Raw genomic sequence first — 13,534 nt, 5'->3', positions numbered from 1 at the left:
TGTGTGTGGGGGGGGGAGAGCAGGGAGACCCCCCTCTTCGTCCTGCACCAACCCCTGCCTGGCAGTGGCTTCGTGGGATTTTAAAAACAATAATATGCTTATTGTTTAAAAAATGGAGAACTATGGATAAAAGAAGAAAATAAACATTACCTATTATTCCATCACTCAGAAAAAAATCACAGTTCACCTGTTAGTGTGGTTTTTTTTGTTCTTTTTTTTTAAAGATTTTATTTATTTATTTGATAGAGAGAGAGATCACAAGGAGGCAGAGAGGCAGGCGGAGAGAGAGGAGAAAGCAGGCTCCCGGCTGAGCAGAGAGCCCGATGCGGGGCTCGATCCCAGGACCCTGGGATCACGACCTGAACCGAAAGCAGAGGCTTAACCCACTGAGCCACCCAGGTGCCCCGTTAGTGTGTTTTTTAATAGAAGTATGCCTCACGCAGGGACAGATCTGCCTCCTGGCTGTGCCTCAGCGCTCCAGGCTCACAGCTTCCCCGTGTCCGTGAGGGGCAGTGGGACCTTCCCCGGCCCCCCTCCTCCCTATGGGAAACCCGGTCACTTCTCACAGCCGTGTCTGGGTGAGCCTGGCGCGGGACTTGATCCTAGACTTGATCCTGGGGCTCCAGGATCATGACCTGAGCCATGGGCAGACATTTAACCAATTGAGCCCCCCAGGCGGCCCCTCTTTTTACTTTTCTTATTACAAAGGGAGGCATCATCATTTCCTTCAAAAGCAACCACAGACAATCCAAAAGAGTAAAAAGATCACAAATATGTCCCCCCCTCCTGCTTCCCAGCCCTGAATGACTCTTGTCACTATTCGCTGTGTGACCTTCCTGAGCTTTGCTGTGTGTGTGTGTGTGTGTATGTGCAAACACACCTGACACACCTAGGGTCATGCGGTGCCGTCGGTGTGGACATTTGTGACATGAAATTCGTTGTGTGGAGAGTGTCAGGATGGATTTAACCACCCCTGCTGCTTGGTGTTCGGACACTCCCAGAGCTCTGCTCTCATGCCACACACTGCCTGGTGGGACATCCTGGCAGACAGCTCTCTTCAACTCAGCCCCACAGGAGAACTTCCTCGAGGTGAAAGATGTGATGTTTTGCTGGGAGGTAGAACGAGGCAGCCGAGCAGGCAGGCTCTGGCGGCGGCCGGCTTCAATTCCTGTCCTGTGCCACCGCTTCAAGGCTAGGGGAACATTGGGCAAGATACCCTACCCCTCTGCCCTCAGTTTCCTCATCTCTAAATTGGGCTCATAGCACACCTGCCAGAGAGCTGGCTTGAGGACTCAGGGAATTCATCCATATTGCACGGTGCCTGCCCACAGCCAGCCTCCCCACTGTCACGGTCATCTAGTGCCCACAGCCACTCCTGCCACGGTGTCCTTATTAGTCGTCCTGCTCCCAGTCAGAAGAAGGGAAGGCAGGCAGAGGCCTCTCGGCAGTATTTGCTGAATGAATGGATGAATACATGAAGGACGTGTGACAGGAGCCGGTTCTGCGTCGGCCGGATGTGGGGGTGGACCCTGTGAGGCCTCTGAGCAGCCTTCGGAGGTGAGCAGGTTAGGGACCCTCTCCAGGCCTCAGTAAAGTACACATCCATTCATGTGTTCACTCAGCTGGTCTGCTTTGAGGGCCGCTGTGTGCCAGGCTCTGCTCCAGGGGCAGGGCTCCTTCTGGGAGCAAAGAAAAGGAAAGAGACAAGCCTCTGTCCTTGGTACATGCGTTCTAGGGGAGCTAGTGGCCTGTTAGTGCATGTTAAAGAGATGATGGTCAGCATAGTGTCTGGCACACAGTAGGTGCTCAAGAAACAGTGTGTTGCCATCCTCCTTCTGTGCTGTGCCTTCGTCCACCTTGGATCTGAGGCAGGAGATTGACCCAAGACCCATCTCAACCTCAGAACAGGCCGGGGGGGCTTTGTTCCTGGTGGGAAAGGGGTACAGCTAAGAGGAGACTTCCTGGAGCCTGGGAATCTGTCAGAGAAGGTCTTCCCAGGCACCGTGGAGCAGGGCCCCAGCTGCACGAGGCCCTAAGAAGGCCTGTCCCCTCATTGACGTGGCTTCGGGCCTTCTTCCCCAGGCCAGGAGGAGGGGGGCTGCCTGCCCCGCCCCCAGTGCCCCCAGGAATGTTCCTGCCTGGACACGGTGGTCCGATGTAGCAACAAGCACCTCCAGGCCCTGCCCAAGGGCATCCCCAAGAATGTCACGGAACTGTGAGTAGTCCCAGGCCTGGCTTCGGGGGGGACAAGGTGACAGAGAACGGACAGTGGTTGACAAGGGCTTGGAGTTAGGGTGTTTCAGGAGACACGGGTTCCAAGAAGGCTTTGAGCTTTGGAGTGACACCCCCTGTAGTCACCTGCCAGCCTGAGTCCCCCACAGTGGCTGCTTTCTCATTCTCAGCTGATGTCTGCTGTTCAAATAAGAAGTAACGTGTGTTTTCCACTTCACATCACCTCCTCAGCGTCCCCTTCTGTGATGAAAGCTCCCACAGATGTGTATTTTTGCTGGCCATATGGTATTCTACCCCATGACTCTACTATGATCTACATAACAAATCCCCCTTTGCTGGAGAGTCGTTTCCAATGTTTTACTAGATTGTATTATTATAAATAGTACCAAGGTGACTATCCCTTCAGTGAAGCTGCTAAAGAATAATGCATTGTTAGGACTCTTGCTGCCTTTTGCATTAACAGCCTTCCAGAAAAGTCCTTGCCTTTGCACCCCCTACTGGCCGGGTATGGAAATGGCCTTCCTCCCACCACTACCTCCCCACCCTTACCACCGTCAATTCTGGGCGTCACGGTGCTAAATTCTTTGTTGATTTGAATGTGGTATCTGAGCTTGCGCGGGGGTGTAGATGTCTGTGTGTGTGACACACAGAGATGGAGAGCTGGGCTTCTTCAACAGACACCCCCAAATAAGAGGCTATGGTCCCTCCCCTGGGATTGGTCCCTCCAGGCTGTTTCTTCCCTTGCAAGGAGCACATGAAGTTTTCATTTGTGTTTCTATCTTTACCAGTGAGGCAGGCTCTTTCCTCCCAAGCACATCAACCACTGCTGTCCTTGTCCTGTGGCCTGCCACCCTGTCCTTTGCCCAGTTTTCTGTCATCCCATTAGTGACCTGCTTTCTCCTTGGTGCCTCATAGCAACCTTGAGCATAATGGGACAGGGGGGACAGCCTGCTTTCTTTGACAGAGGTTGCTGAAGTGCGGAGGCTGGGAAGGTCACTCGACTTCTCTAAGCCTTCGTTTTCCCAGCTGTCAAATGGGGCCACTGGGATGTATTGACAATGGGTGTATTGATTCATTGAGAGGGTCGCATGAGATGGGTGGGAAGTCACTTTGTATGACACAGTGATGGGTCAGAGTGAGTAAGGCCCTGGTTTTGCTCTTCTCTGGATCTTTGGAGGTTGGGGGCGGGCCATCCTGAGGGCTGTGGTTGGTGGGGGTCCAGAGCAGGGAGCCCAGATGCGATTTCAGTTCCTGGTCTTTGGGCCACTGCTTAGCAAGGATGGCTGGGGGCAGGTAGGTGACCTTCACAGCATCTTGAATCCCAAGCACCATCCCACAGACAAGGGGAAGCTTCGGGAGTGTTAGGATTTCTGGTGGCCTTGGCTTTGAGAACCACAACTTGGGAGGTGGTGTATATAGTGTGTCCCAGCAGGGAGACCAAGGTGGGGGAACAGACAGAGGCAGCTGCAGGAGTCCAGGCGTGGGTGATCATGTGCAGTCAGGGGAGATGTGAGTCTGGAACACAGCAAATGAGCAGCGACCAGTAGGCGGGAGAGTCAGTGGCCCTGGGGCACTGTTGAGTGAGTGGGAGCATCCCCAACAGGGTCCTGAGCCTAGGTGGGTAGGACATGGGTGCGATGCTGATGGAGTCAGAGGAAGCCAGTTTGGGTGGAAAAGCACTGAGCTCAGGTTTGGGCCTGTCTGGGTCTGGGGCTTCCACAGGACCAGCCTCACACACTTTGCCAGCAGGAGCAGAGGGGCCCTGCTAGCTGGTGAGGGGCCTGGCCTGGCAGGTGGGCCTGGGAGGGACCAATGTGCAGATCAGTCCTGTCTGGCCAGGAAAACCTTGGGGGCAGAGAGGGGATGGGTGAGGGGCCCAGCAGTGAGCCCCCAGGGGGGCTGCCCACCAACAGGGAGGAGGCCGAGAGGGTGAGGCAGGGGAAGGAAGGAAGCCGAGGGAGGCTTTGTGTCTCAGGTCTTTTACCTACCCACGTGCTTAAGAGAGTGCATGTTTTCTCCTCCAGATAGCGATTCTGGACCAATTGTGTGGCCTGCGTGGAGGGGAGGAGAGGAGCGGAGTGGACTGGAGCAGAGCCGGCAAGCCTGCTGGGGCAGGGAGGCTTCCCAGCACCCACTAACGGTTGTGTTCTCTCCCGTAGCTACTTGGACGGCAATCAGTTCACACTTGTTCCGGGACAGCTGTCCACCTTCAAGTACCTGCAGCTTGTGTGAGTATCCAGGCCTCTCAAGGATCCCAGGCCTGCCTCAGAGGCCAGGGGGCCCCTGGTATCTAACCCTCTGGCTCCAGGTTTCCTGGGATTCCCTACCACCCCACTTCGGACTGATCATGTTTTGAATTTTGCCCCTTCGCACCTAGAAGGTCCTTGCATAGAGCTGTGTTGCCACCTAGTGGTCGTGCTTGGGAATGGCATGTTCCCAGCTCCCTTGGGTTGGACCCTGTCCACTTCTGCCCAGCCCATCACCCCAAGCCTCCCTCTGGGCTGAGAATGATTGCTAATGAGGGTCATCCTGGCGAAGGAGAGAGCCAGAGCAGAAGAGGCTGATGGGAAACTTCTCAGTTCCACCATGGTCCCCAGGCCGAACATGAAATATGGCAGCTACAAATTCACATCTGTGACTCTTTTTCTTTAGGCTAACGTCTTTTTCTGTTATTTCACCCCACGAAAGTACATGAGATAAGCCTCAGAATAACTTCAGTTCCTCTTAGCCTTCCAGCCTAATTAACACTTCACCTCAGTTGTCCTGGTCTGCTCATTGGCCAGATTCTCCCCCAAAAGAAGTCCAGATAGATGGCCTTCCATCTCAGTCGGGCCTGGAGCGGAGCTCCGCAGGTGCGGCAAATAGACCAGGGGTCCCTAGAGGACTGTTGGTCACGGGTCCACAGCTAGATAAGAAACTTGCACCAGAAGGTAAATCAATGTCTTGCTTCCTTCACTGACAAAGTGTTACTGTGACAAACCTATTAGCTAAACTGCGTCATGTGTTTCAGTGTCATAAGTGATATGGACTTTGGCAGAAGTTCCTGGTTGTGGGACATTTGGTTCAGGGACCGGCTACTCTGAGTAGCACTGGCTTCCAGAATCTCGAAGCTCTGGTGTATCTGTCTTTGCTAAAGACCTAGCAGATGTGTTTTGCCCGTTCCCATGGTGGGGAGGGGACAGAGGGCAGTGGTTTGGTGGCTGGTGACAGAGTAGCAAAGACGTAGATACCCTTTCTCTGCTCTGATTTGGGGCAGCTGCACTGGTGGCTCAGATACACCTGGGAGGGAAGGAGGGAGAGAGGACTGATGTGCAGCCAATCCTTGCCCATCACAAGGAGGGGCCACCCAGTGTGCTGAGTGCTCAGGGGAAGAACCTCAGTGGGTCCTAAGAACAAGGGACTGGTCTTGAATGAGATTAGCTAGAAGAATGTTCATGAAGGCAAGTTGAAGGCAGGGCATATGGTTTCATGTTACAAATATTTCCTGAGCCAAGAGAGGCATGAAGTGAGGAGATATGAAGGCCCCTAAGTCACGGCCCTCCCCCTAAAAGTGGTGGTCTGGGGGGCATGCAGAGGGAGACTTGGGGCATACAAAGTCATGGGACTGATGAGTGTTCCAACAGAGGGAAATGCACACTAGGGCTCTGGCTCAGAGTGGCGGGGTTGGGGGGCGGCAGGTGGTGATGGACTCAGTGTGGAGGGCTGGGGCGGAGGCAGAGCTCACCAGTGGGCAGAGGAAACAGGGGCAAGAGAATGTCAGGAAGGGTAGCAAATCCACACCAGGCATGCGGGAGCCAGTGAGGGAGAGGTGGGCCAGAACCCAGAGCACTTAGCAGGTGTCTGGGCCAATTTTTTAGGCAAGTGGGGGCCGCTGCAGGATTTGGCAGGGAAGTGACTTAGATTTGTGTCTAGAAGGATGGTGGTGGTGCCCACCCACGTGGAAGATGGGTTGAAAGGGGGCAAAGCTGCAGGTATGAGATGAGGTAGCACCTGAGCCAGAAGCTGGGAGAGAGATGGAGCAGAAGGGGAGAGGAGGCTGAGAGAGAGGGGGTGGTGGGGCTGCTGGGGCTGGTGTTTCTGGGTGGGTGGGGGAAGACGCCAAGATGTGGACTGGACTTTGAGTGTCTCTGGAGGGGAGTTCACAAGCCAGGCTGCTGGCCCCCCAGAGAGCACTGTTGCCTGTGGTGGGGAGGAAAGCCTAGAGCACCCATCCCTGTCCCCTGAGGCTCCCAGAGTGGACTACAGGGAGAAGGTCTGAAGGCAGGTTTGGCTGGGAGGCATGGCCAAGGAGATGGAGGGAAGTGTGGGAAGCGAGTCCGGGGTCTGAGGAAGGAAAGATGGGGAGGGGAGGCGAGAAGTTTGAGAAGAGGGGTGTCAGCTGGGACCCTGGACGGGCTTCATCTGAGACCTCGTGTCTTCATTTGAAAAACGGTGGTTACTGTCTTCCCACTGGATTGGGGCAGGGCTAGGAAGGAGCTAGCTAAGTGCTAGTAAGAGGAAAAGCACAGAACCCACTAGATCTGGTCCTTCAGAGGCAGCCCGTCTCCTCCGTGGGAGCATTTCCAGGGAGGAAGGGGGCAGAAGCCTGGGGTGGGGGTAAGGAAATGGAGACAGGCAGCCCTAGAGATGGAGTGGGGGTTCGGAGAGCAGAACAGAGCGCTGTAGCTAGTTGTGCACCCAATGCCCCTCTCTACCACTCCTGCACCCCGCCCCCTCGCTGCCATCTGGCGGAGGGAGGGCTGCCATGGGCAGAGTGGGGGAGGGGAGGAGCCCATAGCTGAGAGCAAGCTAGAGTTCTTCCTTTCTAAACAATGTATTTTTGTCTTCCAGGGACTTGAGTAACAACAAGATCAACTCCTTAAGCAATTCCTCCTTCACCAACATGAGCCAGCTCACCACCCTGTGAGTCCTGGGGCGGGGAGGCGGAGGGAGGGCACAAGCGCTCTGGCCACTGAGACATCCCCCGAGCCCCACTGGCACCCACGGCGTCACCCCCGGGGAGTGTGCCTGAGGCCTGCTAGCCGGAAAGAAAAGAACTAAATTTTTTATTTAAGGGAAATATAGCATTCGCACAGAAAAATGCAAAAAATATAAATGTACCATTTAACAAATAGTCATAAAGCTGGCCCATATGTGAATACCTAAGGCAAAAAAATAGAACTCAACACCCCAAAAGTTCCCCCATCCCTTCCTGATCCTTCCCCCTTTCTCCCCATCTCCAGACTGTGCCTCACCTGACCTTTATGGCAATTACTTTTTGATTTTCTTTACAGTCTTGCCATCTACCTATGCAGTCCATACAAGGGAGTTTCATTTTGCCCATTTTTGAACTTATATTGAGCCAAGACCCAGAAAAATGGACAGGGTCATGACCCAGCCAGATGCCCCTGGAGCAGAACGTGGGCTCGAGGCCATGAAATGCTGGCTCCGCACCTGTGCTTATTTGCCATGGGGTCTAACATCAACCGGGTCCCCTGTCAGAGCCTTTCTGAGCCGGTGCTGAAGCTGCCGTCAGCTGGGCTGATTTTGCCCCCTCGGGGACATTTGGTCAATTGGAAACACTTTGGGGGGGCCAGGGGAGCCACTGGCCAGGGTTTTGCTGCTAAACACCAACAGAGAGTTGTCCATAGTGCCGGGGCTGGGCAGTCCTGCTCTCAGTGATTCCGGCCCCTGCAAGGGGACACAGAGCCCGTCCCTGGGACAGGAGCATCTCCTCACTCTCATTATTTTAGAAAAACCAGTTGTACATACTGAAAGCCCACAGGTGGCTACAGCCTGACTTATGTTCCCATCCACGGAACCATCACCACCATCCATGCAGTGACCTCTTCCATCACCCCCAGAAGTCTCCTCACGCCCTGTGACAGCCCTTCCTCTGCCACTCCTGCCCCCACACTGCCCACCCAGACTTCTATGGACGAGTGTGAACCACCTGGAGTTTTACATGAAGGGACTCCTCCCACAGTCCTCTCTCTTGTTTGGCTTCTCCAGCCAGCATAGTTACTCTGACCTTCCTCCCTGTCCCTGCACGGGGTCGCTCCCTGCTCCTGGTCAGTGAGTGGTGGTCTCCCACTGTATGGCTCCATATCTGTCACACCACTGACGGACGTGTGGGGCTGTCGTGAGAGTTGTTTCCTTTACCGTCAACCTGCCTGTCTGCGCTTGCTCTTTCGTTCATTTGGAAGCTATGGGGGAGAGTGGTGTAGCCTGTGGACCCAGGAAGCTGAGAAGGTGACTTAAAAAGCCAGCTTAGGGACTTAATTACAGCATCCTGGGGAAGTTCTCTCTCCCTGTAGGGCCTCAATCCCCATATTTATGATGGGGGGGTTGGGGAGGGGGGTGGTCACAGCCCCTTGCCAACACTGTCACAACTTCTTTGTCTTTTTTTCTTTTCTTTAACATTTTATTTATTTATTTGAGAGAGGGAGAGGGAGAGAACAGAGGGAGAAACAGACTCCCTGCTTAGCAGGGAGCCCAATGCAGGGCTTGATCCCAGGACCCTGAGATCATGACCTGAGCCAAAGGCAGAGGCTTAACCCACTGAGCCACCCAGGTGCCCCCATCACAGCTTCTTAATAGCACATCACTAGGTGGTCCCAGACTTCACCTGTCTTCTCCAGGAGTGAGGCTGGGACTGGTTAGGGGACAACTTAACAGGGACACCAACTCCGGCCATCACTGGGGCAGCCTCTGCAGGGGAGTGTGCCCAGTGTCCTCACTGAAGGCTCATGGGGAGCTGGGCACGGCGCGGTGAAGACTTCACCTGGGTCATTTCCCCTTACCCACAGGAAAGCCCTACCAAGTTGTCATCGTTTTTGTCCCTGCTCTGCAGCTGAGGGAACTGAAGGAGGCATAAAAGGGCTGGGGCATGTGGCCAGGTCACAGGACTTACTAGCCTGGGGCTCAGCCTGTGCCCCCTCCCATGCTCAGGCCTCCCTCATTTTGCTGCTGAGCAACATCCCACCCCCTGCAGCCAGCCTGCAGGGGCCGGGTCCCTAAGTTGGCACCGTCCCCTCCCTGTCCTGGTCTCTCCTTCCTCCCCGCCCCCTACCCCCGGTCCTCCCTCATCCTCCTTCTCTTCTCACAGGATCCTGAGCTACAACGCCCTCCAGTGCATCCCTCCTCTGGCCTTCCAGGGGCTGCGCTCCCTGCGCCTGCTGTAAGTCTCCCCGCTCTTCATTCCTCCATGAAAATCCAGCCCACCGTGGGGGGTGGGGGGACTGTGACCCACCTGGTGGGCAGACATGTCTCCATGTGTGTGGCCCCAGCAGGGCCGATAGTGTCCCGAGATAGCAGGCCTGCCCGTGCTCATTCAAGCCCCTCGGAGGCTGAAGAACGAATGGGAAACTGAGAAATGGGGGGTTGTGATCTGCCCCACATTGTGTTTGGGGGAGCAGTGTGTGTGGGGAGTGCCATTGAACATAAGGTGGCCCCTTGTTTGCCTGTGAGAATGTTCGCAAGAGATTTGTGAACCTTTTCTAAGAATTCCCACTGGGAGGTTTTTGCCCTGTGATCAAAGCCCGCCATCACGCCTGTTAGGAGGGCCCCTTGACGATTCATGCATGGGACCCACCCCCAGCAGCCGAGCCTGGGGCATGGGGACATTCTTTACCCTCAACCTGTGGCTGGCCAGGGTAACCTGTTCACCCAGGGGGAGCCTACGCCTCAGGCTCACCGGCCAGGAGAGGGTGGGCACGGGGCTGCACACGTTCCATTGGCCTCGTAAACAGAAACAGAGCCTTGAGTTATTTGTGCCGGCAAAAACAAGCCCTCCAGGAGGGCTGGGCCACGGGGTCGTCTACTTGGGTTATGAGGGGCTCCCTCTCCCTTGCCAGTGGCTAGCGGGGCCAGGTCTCTGAGCTGAGGGCCGTCTCCCTCTGGCCATGACAGACCCATGGAGGAGCACGACACACGCCTCCATCAGTTCTCGGATCTCTGTCCCTGGGTGAGGCACCGACAGCCTCTTCTCTCCTCAGGTCCCTGCATGGCAATGACATCTCCACCCTCCAAGAGGGCATCTTCACGGACGTGACCTCCTTGTCTCACCTGTAAGTAACTTCGGGCCAATTCTCGAGGGCTTTTTGGATTTCAACAGAGCTTGGATTCTGAGGAAGACCCCTCCCCCCACCTCCGGAGCTGGCAGAGTTGATGGCTTTTACCCTGAAGCTAGTCAAGCTCATGAACTTCAAGCAGCCCCCATCTCAGACCCTACATGTTGTTTCCTCAGTCCCAGCAGTGGGGCTTGAGGACTGTTCTTCCTAAGCAGGCCTATGAGGAGTAATGCCCTTATGGACTGCGTCAGCTGACCTAATCCTCACAGCCTTCCCTCAACGTGGGTACAATAATCTCCATTTTACACATGAGGAAACAGGCCCAGAAAATGGGAGAAGCTTGCCCAAAGCTGCACAGCTGGTAGGGGCCAGAGTCTTCTGACTCAGAATCCCGTGCTCTTAAGCATGGCTCCTCTCTGGAGCCTCTGACTTCACAGGGTGGGGGAAGAGCTCTGGACGTTTACTACCCCCAAGAAATGCTGTATTCGATGCAGGATTGCTTCCAGAGCCATTTAGCTGACAGGACCATGTGGCGTTGTAAAAGGCAGGATGTTCAGTTCCTCAAAAGGCTAAATGTGGAATTACTCTGTGACCCAGCAAATCCACTCCTAAGCGTCTTTCCCAGATAATCAGAAGCAGATTCTCACAACAGAAAACTCGTACACCCGTGCCATAGCAGTATCCTTCACACGGTAGTCAAAAAGCAGAAGCAACTCGAGTTGTTGGACAAAAGGTGGTGTCCACATACAATGGGGTGTTTTCCAGCTGTAAGAAAGAAGAAAGAAAAGCCTGGCTCCGTTACAAACAAGGCCAGGCCTTGGTGACATGCTGAGGGACGTAGGCTGGACGTGGAAGGACAGATGTCTGATTCCTCTGATGTGGGGTACAGAATGGTCGACTCCCCACCTGGAGGCAGGGGAAAGGAGGCTTCCGGGTGCCGGGAGCAGGAGCACGTGGGGAAGTCTTGTTCAGTGGGTTGGGAGTTCCTGTTCGGGGGTGACGAAGCACTTTAGAGCCCGAGAGTGGTGAGAGTTGCACAATATTGTGCTCATGGATGCCCCTGAACTGTACACTTAAAATGGCCCAAATGGCAAATTTTGTGTTGTGTGTATTTTTACCACAACTGAAAAAAAAGAAAGAAAAAGTAGCGGGGCCATGACAGGCCCATCCTGCTTCTGGGGGTGGGTCTGGGTGCTGAGCTCTTGGTCCTCGGTCCCAGCCCTAGGCCGAGGCAAGGATCAGGCCAGGAGCACGGCAGCCGGGGCGCCGGGGGTTCTTGGGACCCACACTCACGTGCACAGTGGAGCGCTGACACTCCCTCAGAGAGCCCTCTGGAGCCCTCAGCATCACCATCTGAGGCTCATTCTTCCCATAATCTCACTGGGTTTTCTCCATTGAGAAGACTTGCCTTTTCTTCATGCTCATCTCTGAAATCATAGTGTATCGTAGCGTAGGGAATGAAACTATTACCTATAGTAAATGATCTATTTAATATGATAATATTTCTCCTCACTTCCTGAAGCATGTTATATCAGTAGTGTGTTAACCTTAGACTTGAGGAAATAAATAGTAATATGTACTATTTATTGAGGGCCAGTACTTAACTGTGTGTGAATACTTTATCTGTTGTGTTTCGTTTACTCCAAGACTGAAGTGAAAAGTAGGTATTGTGCTCACCAGTTCTGCGAGTTTGACGGGGACTGATTGAGCCCATAGCGAGGATTCCAGTGCCGGTCTGGACTCCGTGGGAAGAATGCAGTGACTGACTCGTGATGTCTGCCATGGGATGAAAGGGAAAAAGGGCTCTAGGTTCTAGGTGGTAGGATTTATTATTTTCATTTTACATTTATTTATTTACATTTATTATTTGCATTTATTTACATTTATTATTTATATTTTCCACTCAGGCCCAGGCTCAGAAAAATGAAGCCACTTCCCTAGGTCATAAAGCTAGGAAATGACAGAGACAGGATTGGAACTTAGGTTATCTTATTCCAAAGCTATTTATTTATTCTATATTGCCTCAATAAATTATAACCTCAGTGAGCCAAGTGCTGAAGAATTTACTACCACCAACTTTCTGCCTTCTGTGACCATCAAGGATATTATAAAGCAAATTTAAAGGCAGCAGTGACTAACTTTGGGGAAGTCTGAGGAGCTTCACAGAGGGGGTGACATGGATGCTGCCATCAGAAATGGACTAGCTAGGGATTTGCCATTGGAGAAGATAGGGAAAGACATTCTAGGAGGAGGGAACAGCATGTATAAGGGCAAGATGGCAAGAAAGTAGATGACCTATTCAGGGATGTTGTCCAACATAGGATAATAGGGGGTTGGTTGGGTGAAGAGTGTGGGGTGGGAAGAGATGAATCTGGAAAGGGGCATTGGAATTCCATTGTGAAGGACCTTTTGTGCCATGCTAAGGAGCGTGGACTTTATGTTACAAATAGAAGGGAATAGTGGTACAGTAGAGTTGTAGAAAGGTCCTGGAAAGCCATGGTGACGTGTGGAGGCCGGCTGGCATGGGACGAAGCAGGAGGGAGCCTGGCTAGAGACAGACAGTGGCTCTAGACAAAGGCCAGGCAGGGGCCACATTGGTCATTACTCATGATGACTCCCATTCAACAGGGCCTTGCTTCCACCAGTATTTGGTGGTTAGTGGTTGTGAGCTCATTTTTTGCTGAAGTTTGGAATCCTGAGGACCTAAATTAGAGATGCTCCTCTCCAGAGTGTATCTGTGCTTGTCCTAGCAGGCACCAGGGCAGAAGTCGCCCAAGAGTTGGCATCCAGTGTCCCTGGCTCCTGGAGGTGCCCTTTGTTCCTACTATGACTCTGGCCTGGGCCTCTCCTCTTCACTAGCAGTATGTGGCAGGGAGGGGCCAGTAGGCAGAGGGTGCGGTAGAGGCTCAGGTCCACCATATTTAAACCTCTTAAACTCTAGAAGATCAGGATGTGTGGTGTTAGGGCCTTGTTTTGCCATCAACTTGCAGTGGGATCTCTGACAATTCAATCATCTCTTTGGGCCTCTTTCCTCGCCTGTACAAAGGTTATTTCTAAGGTCCACTATGGTCCATATACCATAATGATTGTGAGTGCTCATCACCATCCTAGGTTCCAATACCCTGCACACTTCTCTATTGTTGTTAACTTTGCTCTTCACTTTGCAGTTAGCTCATCTTTCCTCCACTTGTCTGTCTGTCCATCCATCCATCCATCCATCCAACCATCTCTTCATCAGAGAATATTTACTG

General features: G+C 53.4%; 1 protein-coding gene across 1 annotated transcript in view; it reads left to right on the top strand.

Moving 5' to 3' along the window:
- SLIT1 (slit guidance ligand 1) overlaps positions 1–13,534 on the top strand; it is a 185,377-nt gene that overhangs the window by 150,229 nt on the left and 21,614 nt on the right. Inside the window, exons 22-26 of the mRNA XM_047701989.1 lie at positions 2,083–2,215; positions 4,392–4,460; positions 7,063–7,134; positions 9,320–9,391; positions 10,209–10,280. Coding sequence (XP_047557945.1) covers positions 2,083–2,215; positions 4,392–4,460; positions 7,063–7,134; positions 9,320–9,391; positions 10,209–10,280 — 418 coding nt within the window. The remainder of the gene's footprint in view (positions 1–2,082; positions 2,216–4,391; positions 4,461–7,062; positions 7,135–9,319; positions 9,392–10,208; positions 10,281–13,534) is intronic.

Source organism: Lutra lutra, chromosome 14 (assembly GCF_902655055.1).
Source record: "Lutra lutra chromosome 14, mLutLut1.2, whole genome shotgun sequence".
In the NCBI taxonomy this organism is placed as follows: domain Eukaryota; kingdom Metazoa; phylum Chordata; class Mammalia; order Carnivora; family Mustelidae; genus Lutra; species Lutra lutra.
The sequence above is the reverse complement of the archived record's forward strand: the minus strand, read 5'-3'. Positions and strand labels throughout refer to the sequence as shown.